General features: G+C 41.0%; 1 protein-coding gene across 2 annotated transcripts in view; it reads right to left on the bottom strand.

The window, feature by feature from the left end:
• The window catches only part of MINDY4 (MINDY lysine 48 deubiquitinase 4), a 91,117-nt gene that overhangs the window by 29,284 nt on the left and 46,931 nt on the right, over positions 1-14,902 (bottom strand). For both annotated transcript variants that reach the window (XM_084618342.1, XM_084618343.1), the window contains exons 10-13: positions 11,475-11,576; positions 10,756-10,819; positions 8,224-8,289; positions 7,885-7,952 (exon numbers count right to left, since the gene is read on the bottom strand). In XM_084618342.1, the coding sequence (XP_084474468.1) occupies positions 7,885-7,952; positions 8,224-8,289; positions 10,756-10,819; positions 11,475-11,576 (300 nt within the window). The remainder of the gene's footprint in view (positions 1-7,884; positions 7,953-8,223; positions 8,290-10,755; positions 10,820-11,474; positions 11,577-14,902) is intronic.

The raw sequence follows: 14,902 nt of genomic DNA, 5'->3' as shown, positions 1-14,902 counted from the left end.
GCCTTCTTTCATTACCCTATAGGGCTCTTGTGCATCTTCAGGGTGTGACATTATCAATATTTTCCTCTGTTACGATAGCATGGAAGTATTTCTGTGGAGTGGGAGAAAATATTTTGATTGGAGGCTGAAAACATGGAATCAAGTTAGTTATGGGATTTGGGTCATAAGCAATGGTCTGTAAAGAAAATGATCCAGTTAGATACCAAGGATCTGATTCAGGAAAGCGCTTAAGAACGTCCTTAAAGTTAAGTTCATTCTTAAGTGCTGCCCTGAATGGGCACCTATTTGCATAAAGCCATAATGATAGCTTTGGACTTCCAGATTGTTCTCAAAGGTCTTACAGATGAACTATTATTACTAGATGTGTTTTCTATTTTCAGCTTGCACTGTATTTACGGGAAACACATTTGCTCCATTTGGAACCCAAATGCTGATGTTAAAACTCCCTTCCCTATACCCAATTATTTGTAGCCATCTCTATCATCACATATTATTCTTTTAAAATATTTTTTTGGCGATGGTAAGTTCCCAGTGTAATTCTTTTGCTTTGTATCAGTTTGTCCCTTCATGACAAAAATACCACAGTGGAGCCCTTCTATAGTTATAAAACAATCCAGTGGCCCGCATGCACTTTTCTGATGCTTTCCAACACTGTCTCAGAAGGCTGCTGTTAGAGGCAGGACTGGTTCAGATACACATTACAGAATATCATCCTGACATACAATTAATCTCATTTTGCCTGGGCTCAACCACATTATTATATATTAACCTTGAGTCCTATTGGAATTATAAGCACTACAGTGCCATTAATCTCAAAGAGCTATACAAACTGTATGGGTAAGAGCCTCCGCTGATATAAATTCTCATTGCTCCATTGACAACGCTCCTTTGAAATCAATGGAGCGAATACAATTTACATCAGCTTACTATCAGCCCCAAAACTTTGTATCCATTCACCTACTTCGATCTGTCCCTCTTATTAAACCTATCAGTACATTGCAGCCACTCCTGATTTAGAAATTACAAACAAATTACACAAGAGTTTAGGAAAAGTAAAGAAAAAAAACCCCATATTTAACTGAAACTGTAGTGAGAATGGGGATTTCTAGTGAGCGGTATCCAGGTTCTATCCAATTTTTAAGAATGCACACATAGAAGTTCAAAAAATGTAAAGAAACAAAAATACTTGAATACTGAACACGACGGTTTGAAATACTTAATCAGATGGACATCAGATGTGTGACACTCATGTTAAAAAAACAATGCTCTATAATGGTTTATGTTCTCAATCTGTTGATTCAAAAACCTGCAAGCTCCAAGGAAAATCCATGCCCTGTCTTTAATGGAAAACAGCTGAGAATTGCACATTAAATCCAAAAACCAGGCATACATTTAATACTGGGGGAAACGCTGACATAGCAAAACAAGCATAAAACTGGTTACTGTTCATTATTTATCTTAGATTTTCCTTCAGTTTGCTAGCTATAAAAAAAAAAAAGTGTGTGTTTAAGTTAATGTCAGTTCCTTAATCCTGAGGTGAAGCTGTAATAGTAAATTGATGACATCACACCCATTTTCATGGCAACACTGTTATATTAACAAACACACAATTAGGAGTCCACTACAGAAATAGAATTGACGCTAAGAAGGAGAAAAACTCCTCTTTGAATGTAAAGATCTCAAATAAGTATAAAGGAGATATGAGGAATGACAGGGCAGATTAATGGCTTTTTGTATTAATGGTCTATTTTTTTCCACATTTGCACAGTATGAAAGTCCTTTTACAAAGGTAACAGATGTTTAAAAAAGGGCAGAAAAAACCCGATGTTTAAAAACTGTGAAGGTTGTGATGTGACTCAATAAAAGCAAGGACACAGTGTTGTTCTTAACTCACTGTTTTTTCTTGTTTGGGTCCCAGCTCAGCAAATACATGTTTAACTTTAAGCATGTGAGTAGTTCCATTAACAAGACAGTCAGTTTTAATACATTCTGTATTCTGATTTAATACAACTTACTCCATGTAGGTACTTCAAATCCAGGCAGCTTCAACTCAGCCCTTCATTTTACCAAAGTATGTTGATTGTTTTCTGTATTTACCATGTCAAGCTCTTCTGTATCAAAGCCTGCCACAGTAAACAAAGATACTAAACCAAGACCGACCTATTTGTCCACATTGATGTTGATACTTAAGCTTAGCAAATATAACTGATCAAAGCTTGAGGGGAGGGAAAATCAGCTGAAACTTTGGTAAATTTGAGAGCGTTTTCCACTCTGTTCTGTTTCATAAAAGCCCAAGGTTTCATTTTCCACATATTCTGAGTTAGTTGTTGTTGCTTTGTTCTTTTTTTTTTTAATGGAACTTTTTGCCACCAGAACGAGAAGCACAAGCGGAGTCGATGAAAGAGCATCAGCTGTCGACTTACCGCAGTGAAAACTCCGCGGTAAGTAGATCTAAGTACGTCAACTTCAGCTACGCTATTCACGTAGCTGAAGTTGCATACCTTGGATCGACCCCATGTGGTAGTGTAGGCAATCCCTGAACTGAGAGAGTTAACAAGTGGAGTAGCATGAATGTCACTTTTGTGGTTATTTTATATTTAATCATTTATCACACATATCAGTGAATATATTGCTCCAGAGCCAGCGATCTCTTCGTTTTAGCTGCAGATTGCTCAAGCAAAAGACTTTTCCCACCGTGTTTCCTAGGCTAGAGTCTCTGTCTTTACTAGGCTTAGGCACTGACACAATCAAATGTGGTACCACACCTGAGGAAGGTCTAAGCCTTTCCTTTGGTACCAACAAGAGGGACCAAGGAACCACAGACATCTCTGGCATGCTCCACACCGAGGCTGATGAACTCAGTGCTCTCTCTGTGTGAAATGAGTCCAGTGGTGCCTGAAGTGCTGCCTCCCAGAGTAGCCCCTTGAGCCTGACCACTCTGTCCTTTGAGTGAGGTTCAAACCATTTGTAGATGTGACATCTGTCGCTGGTGTGGGATTTTCCCACACACCAGGCATGGGTCACTGCCTGGCATGGATTTAGCACAAGTGTGGCAGGACGTATACCCTGGTGAACATGGCATCGTTTTGGCACCCAGCCCTGTACTAAAGAATCAAAAATGTAGTCCAAAAGACCTAAGACTAAATCTATCAGTAAAAAAACTAGCTAAAACTAACTTATCTTAACTAACTAATTCCTAACGCAAAGGAGTGAGGGAAACACTTGTGATAAGTAGTCTAAGATCACTCCAACAACCATCGCTGGCAGTAAGAAGGAACTGAAGGAATCAATGGGCAGCTCCATCCTCTTATACCAGTGCACAGCCGCGTAAGGCAATAGAGGGAGCTTGAGCTGACCTGATGGGTACCACTGAGGGAAAAAGTTCTCAAATAACTGTGCACGAGGCTAACACACACATACAGCATAATGGACATGTGTGAGCACTTGAAGAAGAACTGCATAAGTCAATTCAAGAAGGAGCTGGACACATTTGTGGAAGAGAAAAGACTACAAAGATGCAATTACTAGAGATTGGGTGTCGCAATAAGGAGATACAGGTTGACTCACATTTTGCTGGGTTTATAATAAGTCACCTTTAATGACCTACACAGCCTCCTCTTGACCCCTAACTTTTTGGTGGTTTTTCAGAGATCAAATGACTATTTTCTTCATTCATAAGAAACACTTTTTAAAAAGTTAAAAAGGTTCAAATAAGCACTGCTGTGTGCACAAATCTAGTTGCAGTGAGCTACTATTAAGCAGTGAAATGCCCATGGTCCACGCTGGCCAAATAAGTTCCTGAAGTTTGTGAGTAATACACTGACGGTGTGTGTGATGTAGCCAATATTATATTTAGTCTTGAGGGGATGACAAGCTAGCTTCAAAGTGGTAATGCACTGTGCTTGCATACAGGAATCTGAGATAACATATTCAATTGGTCAACTGGGCCTCGGTTTGGCAATAGGTTATAGAACAGATGGTCTCATGTATAACAAAGGAGGGAGAGAGGCCAAGAAGATTTTATGTTGCTACAATGGGGGCTCACCGCAGGACCATTCTGGTGGGATGCAGGACTTTAAAGTAGGCTTCTGAATGGATGGATCAGTGCCAGAAAGGTCCTAATAGAGCAACAGAGTGTGCCTAACATTGCCTGGATGAGTAAGATGTTTGAGGAGGAAGTCTGAAGAAATGTGACAGCGTCTAATGTAAGACTGCAATTATTTCTGATTTTTTCACCACTAGCAGTAAAAATGCAGTTACAATTGTTACCAACTAGCATTGCTTCCCAAACCAGAGGCAACAACAAATCATGAGGAACTCACTTAGGAATTCTCTCTTGCCTCTTTCCATTTGTTATCAGTTCCGCAGCTGAGGGTTATGTGAGCATGCTGTATGAAGAAATCATACGCAAAATACAGAGAGCAGCATGAAAGCGCAACCCTTCACCTTTGTTACTTGTGTAGATCTATTTAAAAAATGCCCATGATCTTACTGACTTACAATGACTGCTGGATAGAGCTGGTCAAAAATTGGAATTTCTGTCCTGCAGGAAATTCCGTAATTTGTTTTCATCCTGAATTGTGGTGAAAAGTCAAAACTTTGAAATTTTTGGTGGAACAGAAAGTTCCAAAATTTTTATTTCTGAGTGATTTTATGAACTGAATTCAAACATTTTATTTAATTTGGTTTGACACTCACCTATGTAACTCTGAGCTGAGCAAAGCCTCATGGGAGTTGTAGTTCGAATGCCCTGTGCCCTCATTCTCTACCATGGGCTGGGCTCTTGCATCGGTTCAACCAGAGGAGAGACTGTAGTGCGGTCTCGGAGATCAGTAGTCCAGCCAAGGACTGTAGCCTATAGAGAAGTGTGGACTGAGGCACCCAAACTACACCTTCCATGAGGCATTGTGACCACTCAGACAGTTTAATAGCAAACTGACCTGAAATGAAATATTTGAATTCAGTTAGAGGAACCAAAATATTTTGATTTGGGCTGACATGAGCTGAAACAAAATATTTTGTTTTGATTTTCTCAATGCACAATTGAAAAATGTTGGCAAAACTGAAATTTTTGCATGGAAAGTTTTTATTTTGTGGAAATTCATTTTCTGTGGAAAAAAAATATTGTAACAGAAAATTCCCAATCAGCTCTACTGCTGGATTTGATCCCTTTAAGTATAACCAGAGCCGTCCCCAGGGCAACCGCTCTGGGCTCCGCTCTTTGGGGGGCCCCGCACTTCGACATCACGGTGTCAGATGGGGTGAAGACAGCAGCTGTCTGCCCTGAGCAGTGAGAAGATCAGGCAGAGGCAGCCAGTGAGCAGGAGACACCGTGGTGTGTCTGGCCCTTCCTCCCTCCAGACAGCTGGGCTCCCCCATGGCACCAGCACACAGATGTTGTGCTGGCAGATGGGTGCTGCGCACGCAGCTCCCCTGCCCCGCATGCCCACCCTAGTCCCGCCATTATTTGAATGCGGAGGCCAGGGAGTGTGGGGATCCCAGCCCAGGCTGGGCAGGAGGCAACACTGTCATCCAGCAGACAGGCACACCCGACCACTTTGCGCCAGATAAGCCTCCTCGGCCCACGCCCCGTGGAGCAGCTGCAGCCCCATTGCCCCCACCAGCGTGCCCCTTGCCCCATCTAGCGCCCCCGGGGGAGAGTCAGTACATCCCCTGCCCCAAGGGGTCCCATACAGGCTGATTTGTCCCAGGCCCCGCAACCCCCTAGGGATGGCCCTGAATATAACAGTTCTCCCTGGCCTTTGAATTCTCACCCAGAACTATGTCAGTTGTGTAAATAACAACCATTCACTACGTCTGTGTACGAGCCACGAAATGGCACATATTTCTGAATGATATGAGTAGTAAGGTCATATCTCCTGTTATTTTTCAAATCCTAACTGATGATTATGACATCTCCACTCATCTGTCATTGAAATATACATAAGAAGGTTTAGTTTTCTATTTAAAGGCTGTGCAGAGGTTTGAGTACACATTTCACTGTCTTTAGTGATAAATTCCTGTTTCTTATAAACAAAGGATCTGTTTGGGTCCTATTTACCTCATTCAGGGCCAGGAAAGCAGCACAGTTTCTGAAAGTTATCCAGTGGCATGGTGCTAGATCTGGCTTTTAAGAGAGCTGGGTTTTGTACCAGCACTGCAACTGTGGATCAGATTTATAAATATATTTAGACACCTGAAAATGCAGATCAGTGCCAAGTGGGATTTTTCAAAAGTGTCTAGGCATCTAACTCCCACTGAAATCAATTACAGATAAGTAGACATGGCATAATCCTTCTGTTAGGATTTCAAAAATAACAGGAGCTCTAACCTCACTGCTTGTATCTTTAAGAAATAGGTACTAGTTAATGGCTGATTCATGGACTGAAATCAATGGGAGTTAGGCATTTACATGCCTATGAAAAACCCACTTGGCACCTAAATATCTTTTAAAATCTCATGCCTGTGTGGCCTAAAAAAAGCCACCACATCTCTTTGGGCCTCAGTCCCCCAGCCAATAAGATGAAGATAATGCTAATATATTATATTATAAAATATATTATAATATAATATATTATATTATAAAATACAGATACTGTATTGCTATTATTAAACCAACCGCTTGGGTGTCAGCTCTGCATAAGGGCAAAGGAAACGTAGTGCAATGTTAATGTTAAGTCAACTAAAAAAACCTGTGAACCCTGGAACAAAACTCAGTGGATTAGCAATTGAATATATATATATATATTATATATATAACTCAGTTCCAAATTGTGATTTGTTTTCAACACAATATAGGGGTCAGAGGAAGAAAATCCTAACTGCAGCAAAGCACTTTGATAACCCTAATGCATAATCTTATGTAAACACAAATGATTTCTTCATGAGAGTTATTGTTGAGAGATGGTATACAATGAATGATGGAAAAGGAGTACTTGTGGCACCTTAGAGACTAACCAATTTATTTGAGCATGAGCTTTCGTGAGCTACAGCTCACTTCATGTATTGACACTTCTCTTTCACTTGGGGATGAATCTTAAAGGCTTTTGCAGGGTGTGCTTTGACATTGTGATATAGAGTTTACTGATTAGTCATGAGACAGATGGCAGTGAACTCTATTAAGTGCAAATAAACATCTCACCCATTGTCCCACATGCTGGTGACCCTCAATTTAAAACAGGCTATCTTAAAGAATGCTTCTAAATTAGAGCCAGCATGTCTATTACACTAACCAACTGACTCACTTAGTGATCACTGCTTCCTGAGTGACATCTGACCATATAAAACGGAATCACCATCCAAAACTGAAATGAAGTAAAACTGCTCAGGCTATCAGAAATTCTGCCAGAATTGGAGAGCCCGGAATAAAAAAGGTCTGTTATTTTGTTTGTATTTGTTATGTGGCAGAGAGACACTAGAGTAGACTAACCCAATTAGCACAGTACATGTCACCTGCTGGCTGGATTTCTTGTGTGGACATTCTGTACCTCACTGCAGATCTCACACAAACCGGGCTCCATGTGGTCCAAAGGACTGGGCTCAGCATCTTTCTACTAGAACACTTTCCACAGTGGACACCCGTAAAAACTCACCAGCTATAGATTAGGAGCCTGATCTAAAACTAACAGAAAGCCTCTTACTGATTTATTGAGCTTCTGATAAGCCAAACATAGGAATCAATCAATATCAGCAGTATTCCCTGTATTTGTAAGAAACAACACCTAGAATGCTGAAAATGCTGAACTAGTATTATTTAGTGGGCCAAGGGACTGTCTGTGGAAACTAGAAAGATTTAGAAGGGTGACCACTCCCTGCCTGTGTTACACCTTTCACATGGCTAAGGCAACTCTGAAGTTTAGGAAACAGGAATATAAAAATACTCACAGGTCGATAGATCTTGTAAAGATAACCGACAGGGTAAGAAGAATGCACCCAAATGGACCAGTTTCAAACTGAAAAAAAAAAAGTTCCACTGTGTTTACATTTGTTTGTTCATTGAACATGCTTTTCAGCCCTAGCATAAGGATGCACCTCCAATTGGGGTCAATAAAGACCCACTCCCATTTACATTATGGTCTGAATTTGGTCCTTTATCTTTTTCAAAAATGGACGCATCAGTGTCATACCCAAAATGTTGTTTATACAGTTTTCTACAAAACGTTAAATACTGAAAAAATAACAGCTGAACAATGACAAGTTTAATTTCCTCTCCATGCATCATACCTGATGAATATTCTGCTGAAGAAAAATGGTCAGATCTTCATATTTTGTGATGCTATGTAGTATTAGCTGTAACAAAATGTAAAATAATGTAATTAAAATAGATAACAATAAGCTGGTATAAATCAAGCCTGAATTATTTAATCAAGATTTAACCAAAATCTGTATGTTTGGCCAGATCCTCAGCTGGTGTAAATTGGATCACATCCATTTTGAAGCCCATGATGTTCACAACTCTCACTTTTTTCAGCAATGTTACTAAAATGAGAGAGACAACACTGGTAAGGTAGTATCTGGTCAAGTATTATCTTACGTACTTTGCCATGCTCATATCCTGGGACCAAGACGGCTACAACAACACTTACCAAAATAACATACTTTAAATCCTATTTTAGCTATAAAATTCATATATTCTGAGAGCTCTTTTAAAATGTTAGTTCCTGATATGTGAAATTTATTGCATGGAAGTTCATTATTAATTTAAGAATGATCTGTGGGTGGAAGGGCGATTCCTGGAGCCAGCTTCTGAATACCAAATCACTGGTGATTTTTAAGAGCAGGTTAGACAAACACCTGTCAGGGATGGTCTAGATCAGTGGTTCCCAAACTTGTTCCACCGCTGGTGCAGGGCCGGGCCGGTTTGTTTACCTGCCGCGTCCGCAGGTTTGGCGGATCGCGGCTCCCAGTGGCCACGGTTCACTGCTCCAGGCCAATGGGAGTTGCTGGAAGCGGCAGCCAGTATGTCCCTCGGCCCGCACCACTTCCAGCAGCTCCCATTGGCCTGGAGCAGTGAACCGCGGCCACTGGGAGCCGCAATCAGCCAAACCTGCAGACGCGGCAGGTAAACAAACTGGCCCGGCCCGCCAGGGGCTTTCCCTGTACAAGCAGAGAACAAGTTTGGGAACCACTGGTCTAGATAATACTTAGTCCTGTCATGAATGCAGGGGACTGGGCTAGATGACCTCTCAAGGTCCCTTCCAGTCCTACTGTCACGGTTCCTCCCCCACTCTGAACTCTAGGGTACAGATGTGGGGACCTGCATGAAAAACCTCCTAAGCTTATCTTTACCAGCTTAGGTCAAAACTTCCCCAAGGTACAAAATATTACCCCCGTTATCCTTGGACTGGCCACTACCACCACCAAACTAATACTGGTTACTGGGGAAGAGCTGTTTGGATGCATCCTTCCCCCCAAAATACTTCCCAAAACCTTGCACCCCACTTCCTGGACAAGGTTTGGTAAAAAGCCTCACCAATTTGTATAGGTGACCACAGACCCAAACCCTTGGATCTGCGAACAATGAAAAAGCATTCAGTGTTTTACAAGAAGACTTTTAATAAAAAATAGAAGTAAATGGAAATAAAGAAATCCCCCCTGTAAAATCAGGATGGTAGATATCTTACAGGGTAATTAGATTCAAAAACATAGAGAACCCCTCTAGGCAAAACCTTAAGTTACAAAAAAAGATACACAGACAGAAATAGTTATTCTATTCAGCACAATTCTTTTCTCAGCCATTTAAAGAAATCATAATCTAACACATACCTAGCTAGATTACTTACTAAAAGTTCTAAGACTCCATTCCTGTTCTGTCCCTGGCCAAGACGACTACAGACAGACACAGACCCTTTGTTTCTCTCCCTCCTCCCAGCTTTTGAAAGTATCTTGTCTCCTCATTGGTCATTTTGGTCAGGTGCCAGCGAGGTTACCTTTAGCTTCTTAACCCTTTACAGGTGAGAGGAGCTTTCCCCTGGCCAGGAGGGATTTCAAAGGGGTTTACCCTTCCCTTTATATTTATGACACCTACAGTGTCTGTTATTTAAACAGTATCTGTTCTTTATCACTGATTTACACCCCTTGATTTTGAGGGGAGTAATAGTCTTGAGGCCAAATCATGGGACTCAGGGTCAGGAGAGATGGTTATATTTCTGGCTTTGTCATGGGCTTCGTGTGTGATTGTGAGAAAGCTCTTCTTCCCATTCTGTCTCAGTTTTTGGGGATAAAAATATTTCCCTAATTCATGGAGGTATTATTTGTAAGGCTTAATGCATTATTGCTTTATTAAAACAATTCCATCTTCAGATGGAAAAAAATGCGTAAGTGGAAAGAATTTAGTTTACAATTAATTATTTATTAATCAGAAAAACAAAGGGCGAGGAATACTGTAGGAAGGACAAGAAGGGAAAATCAGGGTTTCTTTCTCTGACAGTGTTGTGAACAGCTATGGAAGGATCCATTTCCAGATCTCTTCTACTAGAGGGGAAACTGCTATTACTTGGGGCCTGGGAGAGGAGAGGGAATGAAAGGAAAGGAAAAAGGAGGATGTCGGAAAGCCCAATTCCCATTGAAGGGTGAGGTAGTTTGGGAGCCAATTATGTCACTTCCTCTTTGATTCTCCTCTGACAAGTAAATTAGAGTAATTACAGTGGTGTCAGTAGAGTTAAACCTTGGTGAGCCAGGGGAGAATCAGGCCCATTACACTATATATGTGAAGTTACAAAATATATTACAGGAAGATTACATATGAAACCTTACTGTTTCAAAGATTCCATCTGCTTTGTATTTTCCTGCTGGAGTGAACTGCTGCCTTCCTGAAGACCTAAAGAGGAGAATTAAATGAAACAGCAATTCATTTTAGAAGAATCAACAACACAACAAAGAGAAATCCATGGGCTGTAATGAATTGGAAGACTAAACAAAAAAAAAGTGACGTTAAATAAAAGACCTTTGGCTTTTTTAATACTACTTTATCTGAGCTCTGATTGCCTTTAGATTTGTTTGCAACTGATCAGTTCATGTTTCTGTATCTAGAAAGAAAAAAGGTATAGATGGAAGAACTTACTGAATTTTTTCATTGCAACAAAATAGAAGAACAATAATATCATAACAAAAGTAGAACAGACATTCAAAGTCTCTTCTGAGTTACCCACTGTAGTTGAAAAACATTTAAAAATATAATTACAATAGTCAGTGAGCTGCTTTCGGAAAGTTCTACTTCCAGATTAATAGGAAGGAATTCTCATAAAAAACCGTCCCATTGAATGGGGCCAGGAATTCACCCTGAGATTTCTCTGACTATTAGGACAGGTAACTCCAGCGAGCATGTGCCCATTAGCAATAAACCCTTTCAGACTAAACGGATACATACTGACCTTCGAACATAGTGATAGCTACTTAGGAGTATAAACAGAAACAGTCATTTTATACACACATGAGAGTCTTACATGATAATTAAAAATGCTCCTCCCACTTACAGTGCAACCACAGCTTTTTCACTGCCCCCTGCACGCCATAAAATATCTGCAATAGCCAGGGTGAGGCATTTGGTCCTATGAGCGTCTGAAGGCTGCAGACACCTGTTGTTTTTGGATATATGAGAAACAAGGAAAAAATCACAGTGAGACAGCCCTGTAAAAGTGAACATCTCTTTCAGTGGGCACAGGTTCACAGCAGGTGTGATATGTACAAAGGCCCAGATCCTCAAATGTATTTAGGCACCTAAATCCCATTGAAGTCAAAGGGAGTTATGTACTTAAATACCTTTGAGAATCTGAGACTAAATGACTAAAATCAATGAGTAGAGTTGCCTCACGCAGGACATTCTCTTTGCACTGCTAGAACATGCCTAGTACACTATGCATGATACACACTAACTTCTTTAATTCTGGAGGTTTAACTTTAAAGGGCAGTCTCTGGTTTTTTACGATTCACTTACGAGGAAAGATTCACATACATTAGCATGTGGAGCCTGGTGAAGCAATGACTGGGTGGAGGGATCATGATAAAGGATGTCAAGTAATGAGGCAGAGAATTACTTAGCATAATATAAAAGCTTATAACTAGGAATAAAGTGGCAAAAATCAAGACAGCCAATTTAGGCTGGATAGTGGGAAATACTTTTAGACAGTGAGATCTACAGTAATAGGCTATGGATTAAACTTCTAGGGGGAGCAGTACAAACTCCATCAGTAGGCACATTTAAAATTATCTCAAAATACAAGTAACTGTCCCTTGGGGACTAATCTTGCACTGGCAGGAAGTTTGACCAGGTGTCTTTATATATCTTTTCCATCTCTACATTCTATGATATGATTGTTTTATATGCTGAATATGCTTTATAGTCAAAAAAGGCCTTCACATTTCATTTCAGTCCTAACTCTGAATGATTTAGCTTTTGTTGGCTTGACGCCTAAGCCTGAAAATCCTTATCTACTAATTGACTTTATTTACAATGTCATTTGCTGTAAATAAAATACATTGCATTTGTGCAGCACCTTTCACCAAAGGATCTCTAAGCTCTTTACAAAAATTATTTGCTAAGTCTCACAATACCCCTTAAGATAGGTAAGCAATATTATTCCAGTTTTACAGATGAATTGGACCACTGGAAAAAGGCGAATATAATGCCCAACTTTAAGAAAGGGAAGACGGAGAATCCAGGGAACTACAGACCGGTCAGCCTCACCTCAGTTCCTTGAAAAATCATGGAGCACGTCCTCAAGGAATCCATTTTGAAGCAGTTGGAGGAGAGGAAGGTGATCAGGAACAGTCAACATGGATTCACCAAGGGCAATTCATGCCTGACCAACCTGATTGCCTTCTATGATGAGATAACTGGCTCTGTGGATATGGGGAAAGCGGTGAATGATATGCCTTGACTTTAGCAAAGCTTTTGATATGGTCTCCCACAGTATTCTTGCCAGCAAGTTAAAAAAGTATGGGCTGGATGAATGGACTATGAGGGGACTAGAAAGTTGGCTAGATCATTGGGCTCAACGGGTAGTGATCAATGGCTCCATGTCTAGTTGGCAGCCGCTATCAGTGGAGTGCCCCAGGGGTTGGTCTTGGGGCCGGTTTTGTTCAACATCTTCATTAATGATCTGGATGATGGGAAGGATTGCACCCTCAGCAAGTTTGCAGATGACACTAAGCTGGGGGAGAGGAAGATACGCTGGAGGGTAGGGATAGGGTCCAGAGTGACCTAGACAAATTGGAGGATTGGGCTAAAAGAAATTTGATGAGGTTCAACAAGGACAAGTGCAGTGTCCTGCACATAGAGCGGAAGAATCCCATGCACTGCTACAAGCTGGGGACCGACTGGCTAAGCAGCAGTTCTGCAGAAAAGGACCTGAGGATTACAGTGGATGAGAAGCTGGATATGAGTCAACATGTGCCCTTATTGCCAAGAAGGCTAATGGCATATTGGGTTGCATTAGTAGGAGCACTGCCAGCAGATTGAGGGAAGTGATTATTCCCCTCTATTCGGCACTGGTGAGGCCAAATCTGGAGTATTGCATCCAGTTTTGGGGCCCCCACTACAGAAAGGATGTGGACAAATTGGAGAGAGTCCAGCAGAGGGCAACTAAATGATTAGGGGGCTGGGGCACATGAGTTATAGGAACTGGTCCTATTTAGTCTGCAGAAAAGAAGAGTGAGGGGGGATTTGATAGCAACTACCTGAAGGGGGGTTCCAAAGAGGATGGAGCTCAGCTGTTCTCAGTGGTGGCAGATGACAGAACAAGGAGCAATGGTCTCAAGTTGCAGTGTGGGAGGTCTAGGTTGGATATTAGACAAAACTATTTCACTAGGAGGGAGGTGAAGCACTGGAATGGGTTACCTAGGGAGGTGGTGGAATCTCCATCCTTAGAAGTTTTTAAGGCCCTGCTTGACAAAACTCTGGTGGGGATGATTTAGTTGGGGTTGGTCCTGCTTTGATCAGGGGGTTAGACTAGATGACCTCCCGAGGTTTCTTCCAACCCTGATATTCTATGATTCTAATTAAACTGAGGCACAGAGAGGTTAAGTGATTATAGGACCAAAAGTTGTAAATTAAGAAACTGGCAGACCTCTGAATAGAACCTAGGGGTCCTGACTCCTAGCCCCTTGCTCTAACTACTAGATAATACACCCTCCCAAATGGGAAGTTTGGAGTCTTTCTCCACTGGTTTTAACGGTGCCCTCTTTGAGCTTTAGACAATATCAGTCTTAGAGCACTGCCAGCCTGAGAGATGAGGTAAAAAAAAACATTTGCAGCACTTGAATTAAAAGATCTAATAATTCAAAACATTAAACATCAACCAATAAAAATTAAAAAACAGATTTTTAAGTTCTATGTCTGCCTGGAATATAATGTTTAGTGAGAAAACTCTTCCCTCTCTGAGGACGTGGGGCATTTGAACTAATAGATGAGAGAACTCAGGTTAAAAAAAATGTGCCCATAGCCCTTTCACATGTTCTTGTAGCCTAGCTGAGTTGTTCAGGTATTTGTGGGCAGTGCCAAAATTATATTCAGTGGATGGAGGAGGTAAAGGAACAATAAGAAAATCCATTATTTTATTCATGTAGCTAGAAGAAATCTGAAGCCTAGTGCTTGATGTGAAGCAGTCAACACCTTGAAAAGGCAGGTACGCTAGAAAAAGATGTTTATTTACACAGTTCAACCATGGAGACTCCTGTCCTTTTCTGATCAAGAATCAGCTTCCACTCTATGCAGACACATCTGAAGAAAAATATGCCTCTCTCATGAATAAAACAACCCATCTCGCTATTCAAGTTTTACATGCCTGAAGGCCTTTTTTGTTTCTGCCCATAAAGATAAAGCGCTTGCCTGTTAACCAGAATTCTTTTGGGAATTTCTTCATACTTCGTCAGTCCTTCTCATACACAAAATAGGGGAAAATAA

Source organism: Lepidochelys olivacea (genome assembly GCF_965140295.1).
Source record: "Lepidochelys olivacea isolate rLepOli2 genome assembly, chromosome: 2".
NCBI lineage: Eukaryota > Metazoa > Chordata > Testudines > Cheloniidae > Lepidochelys > Lepidochelys olivacea.
The sequence above is the reverse complement of the archived record's forward strand: the minus strand, read 5'-3'. Positions and strand labels throughout refer to the sequence as shown.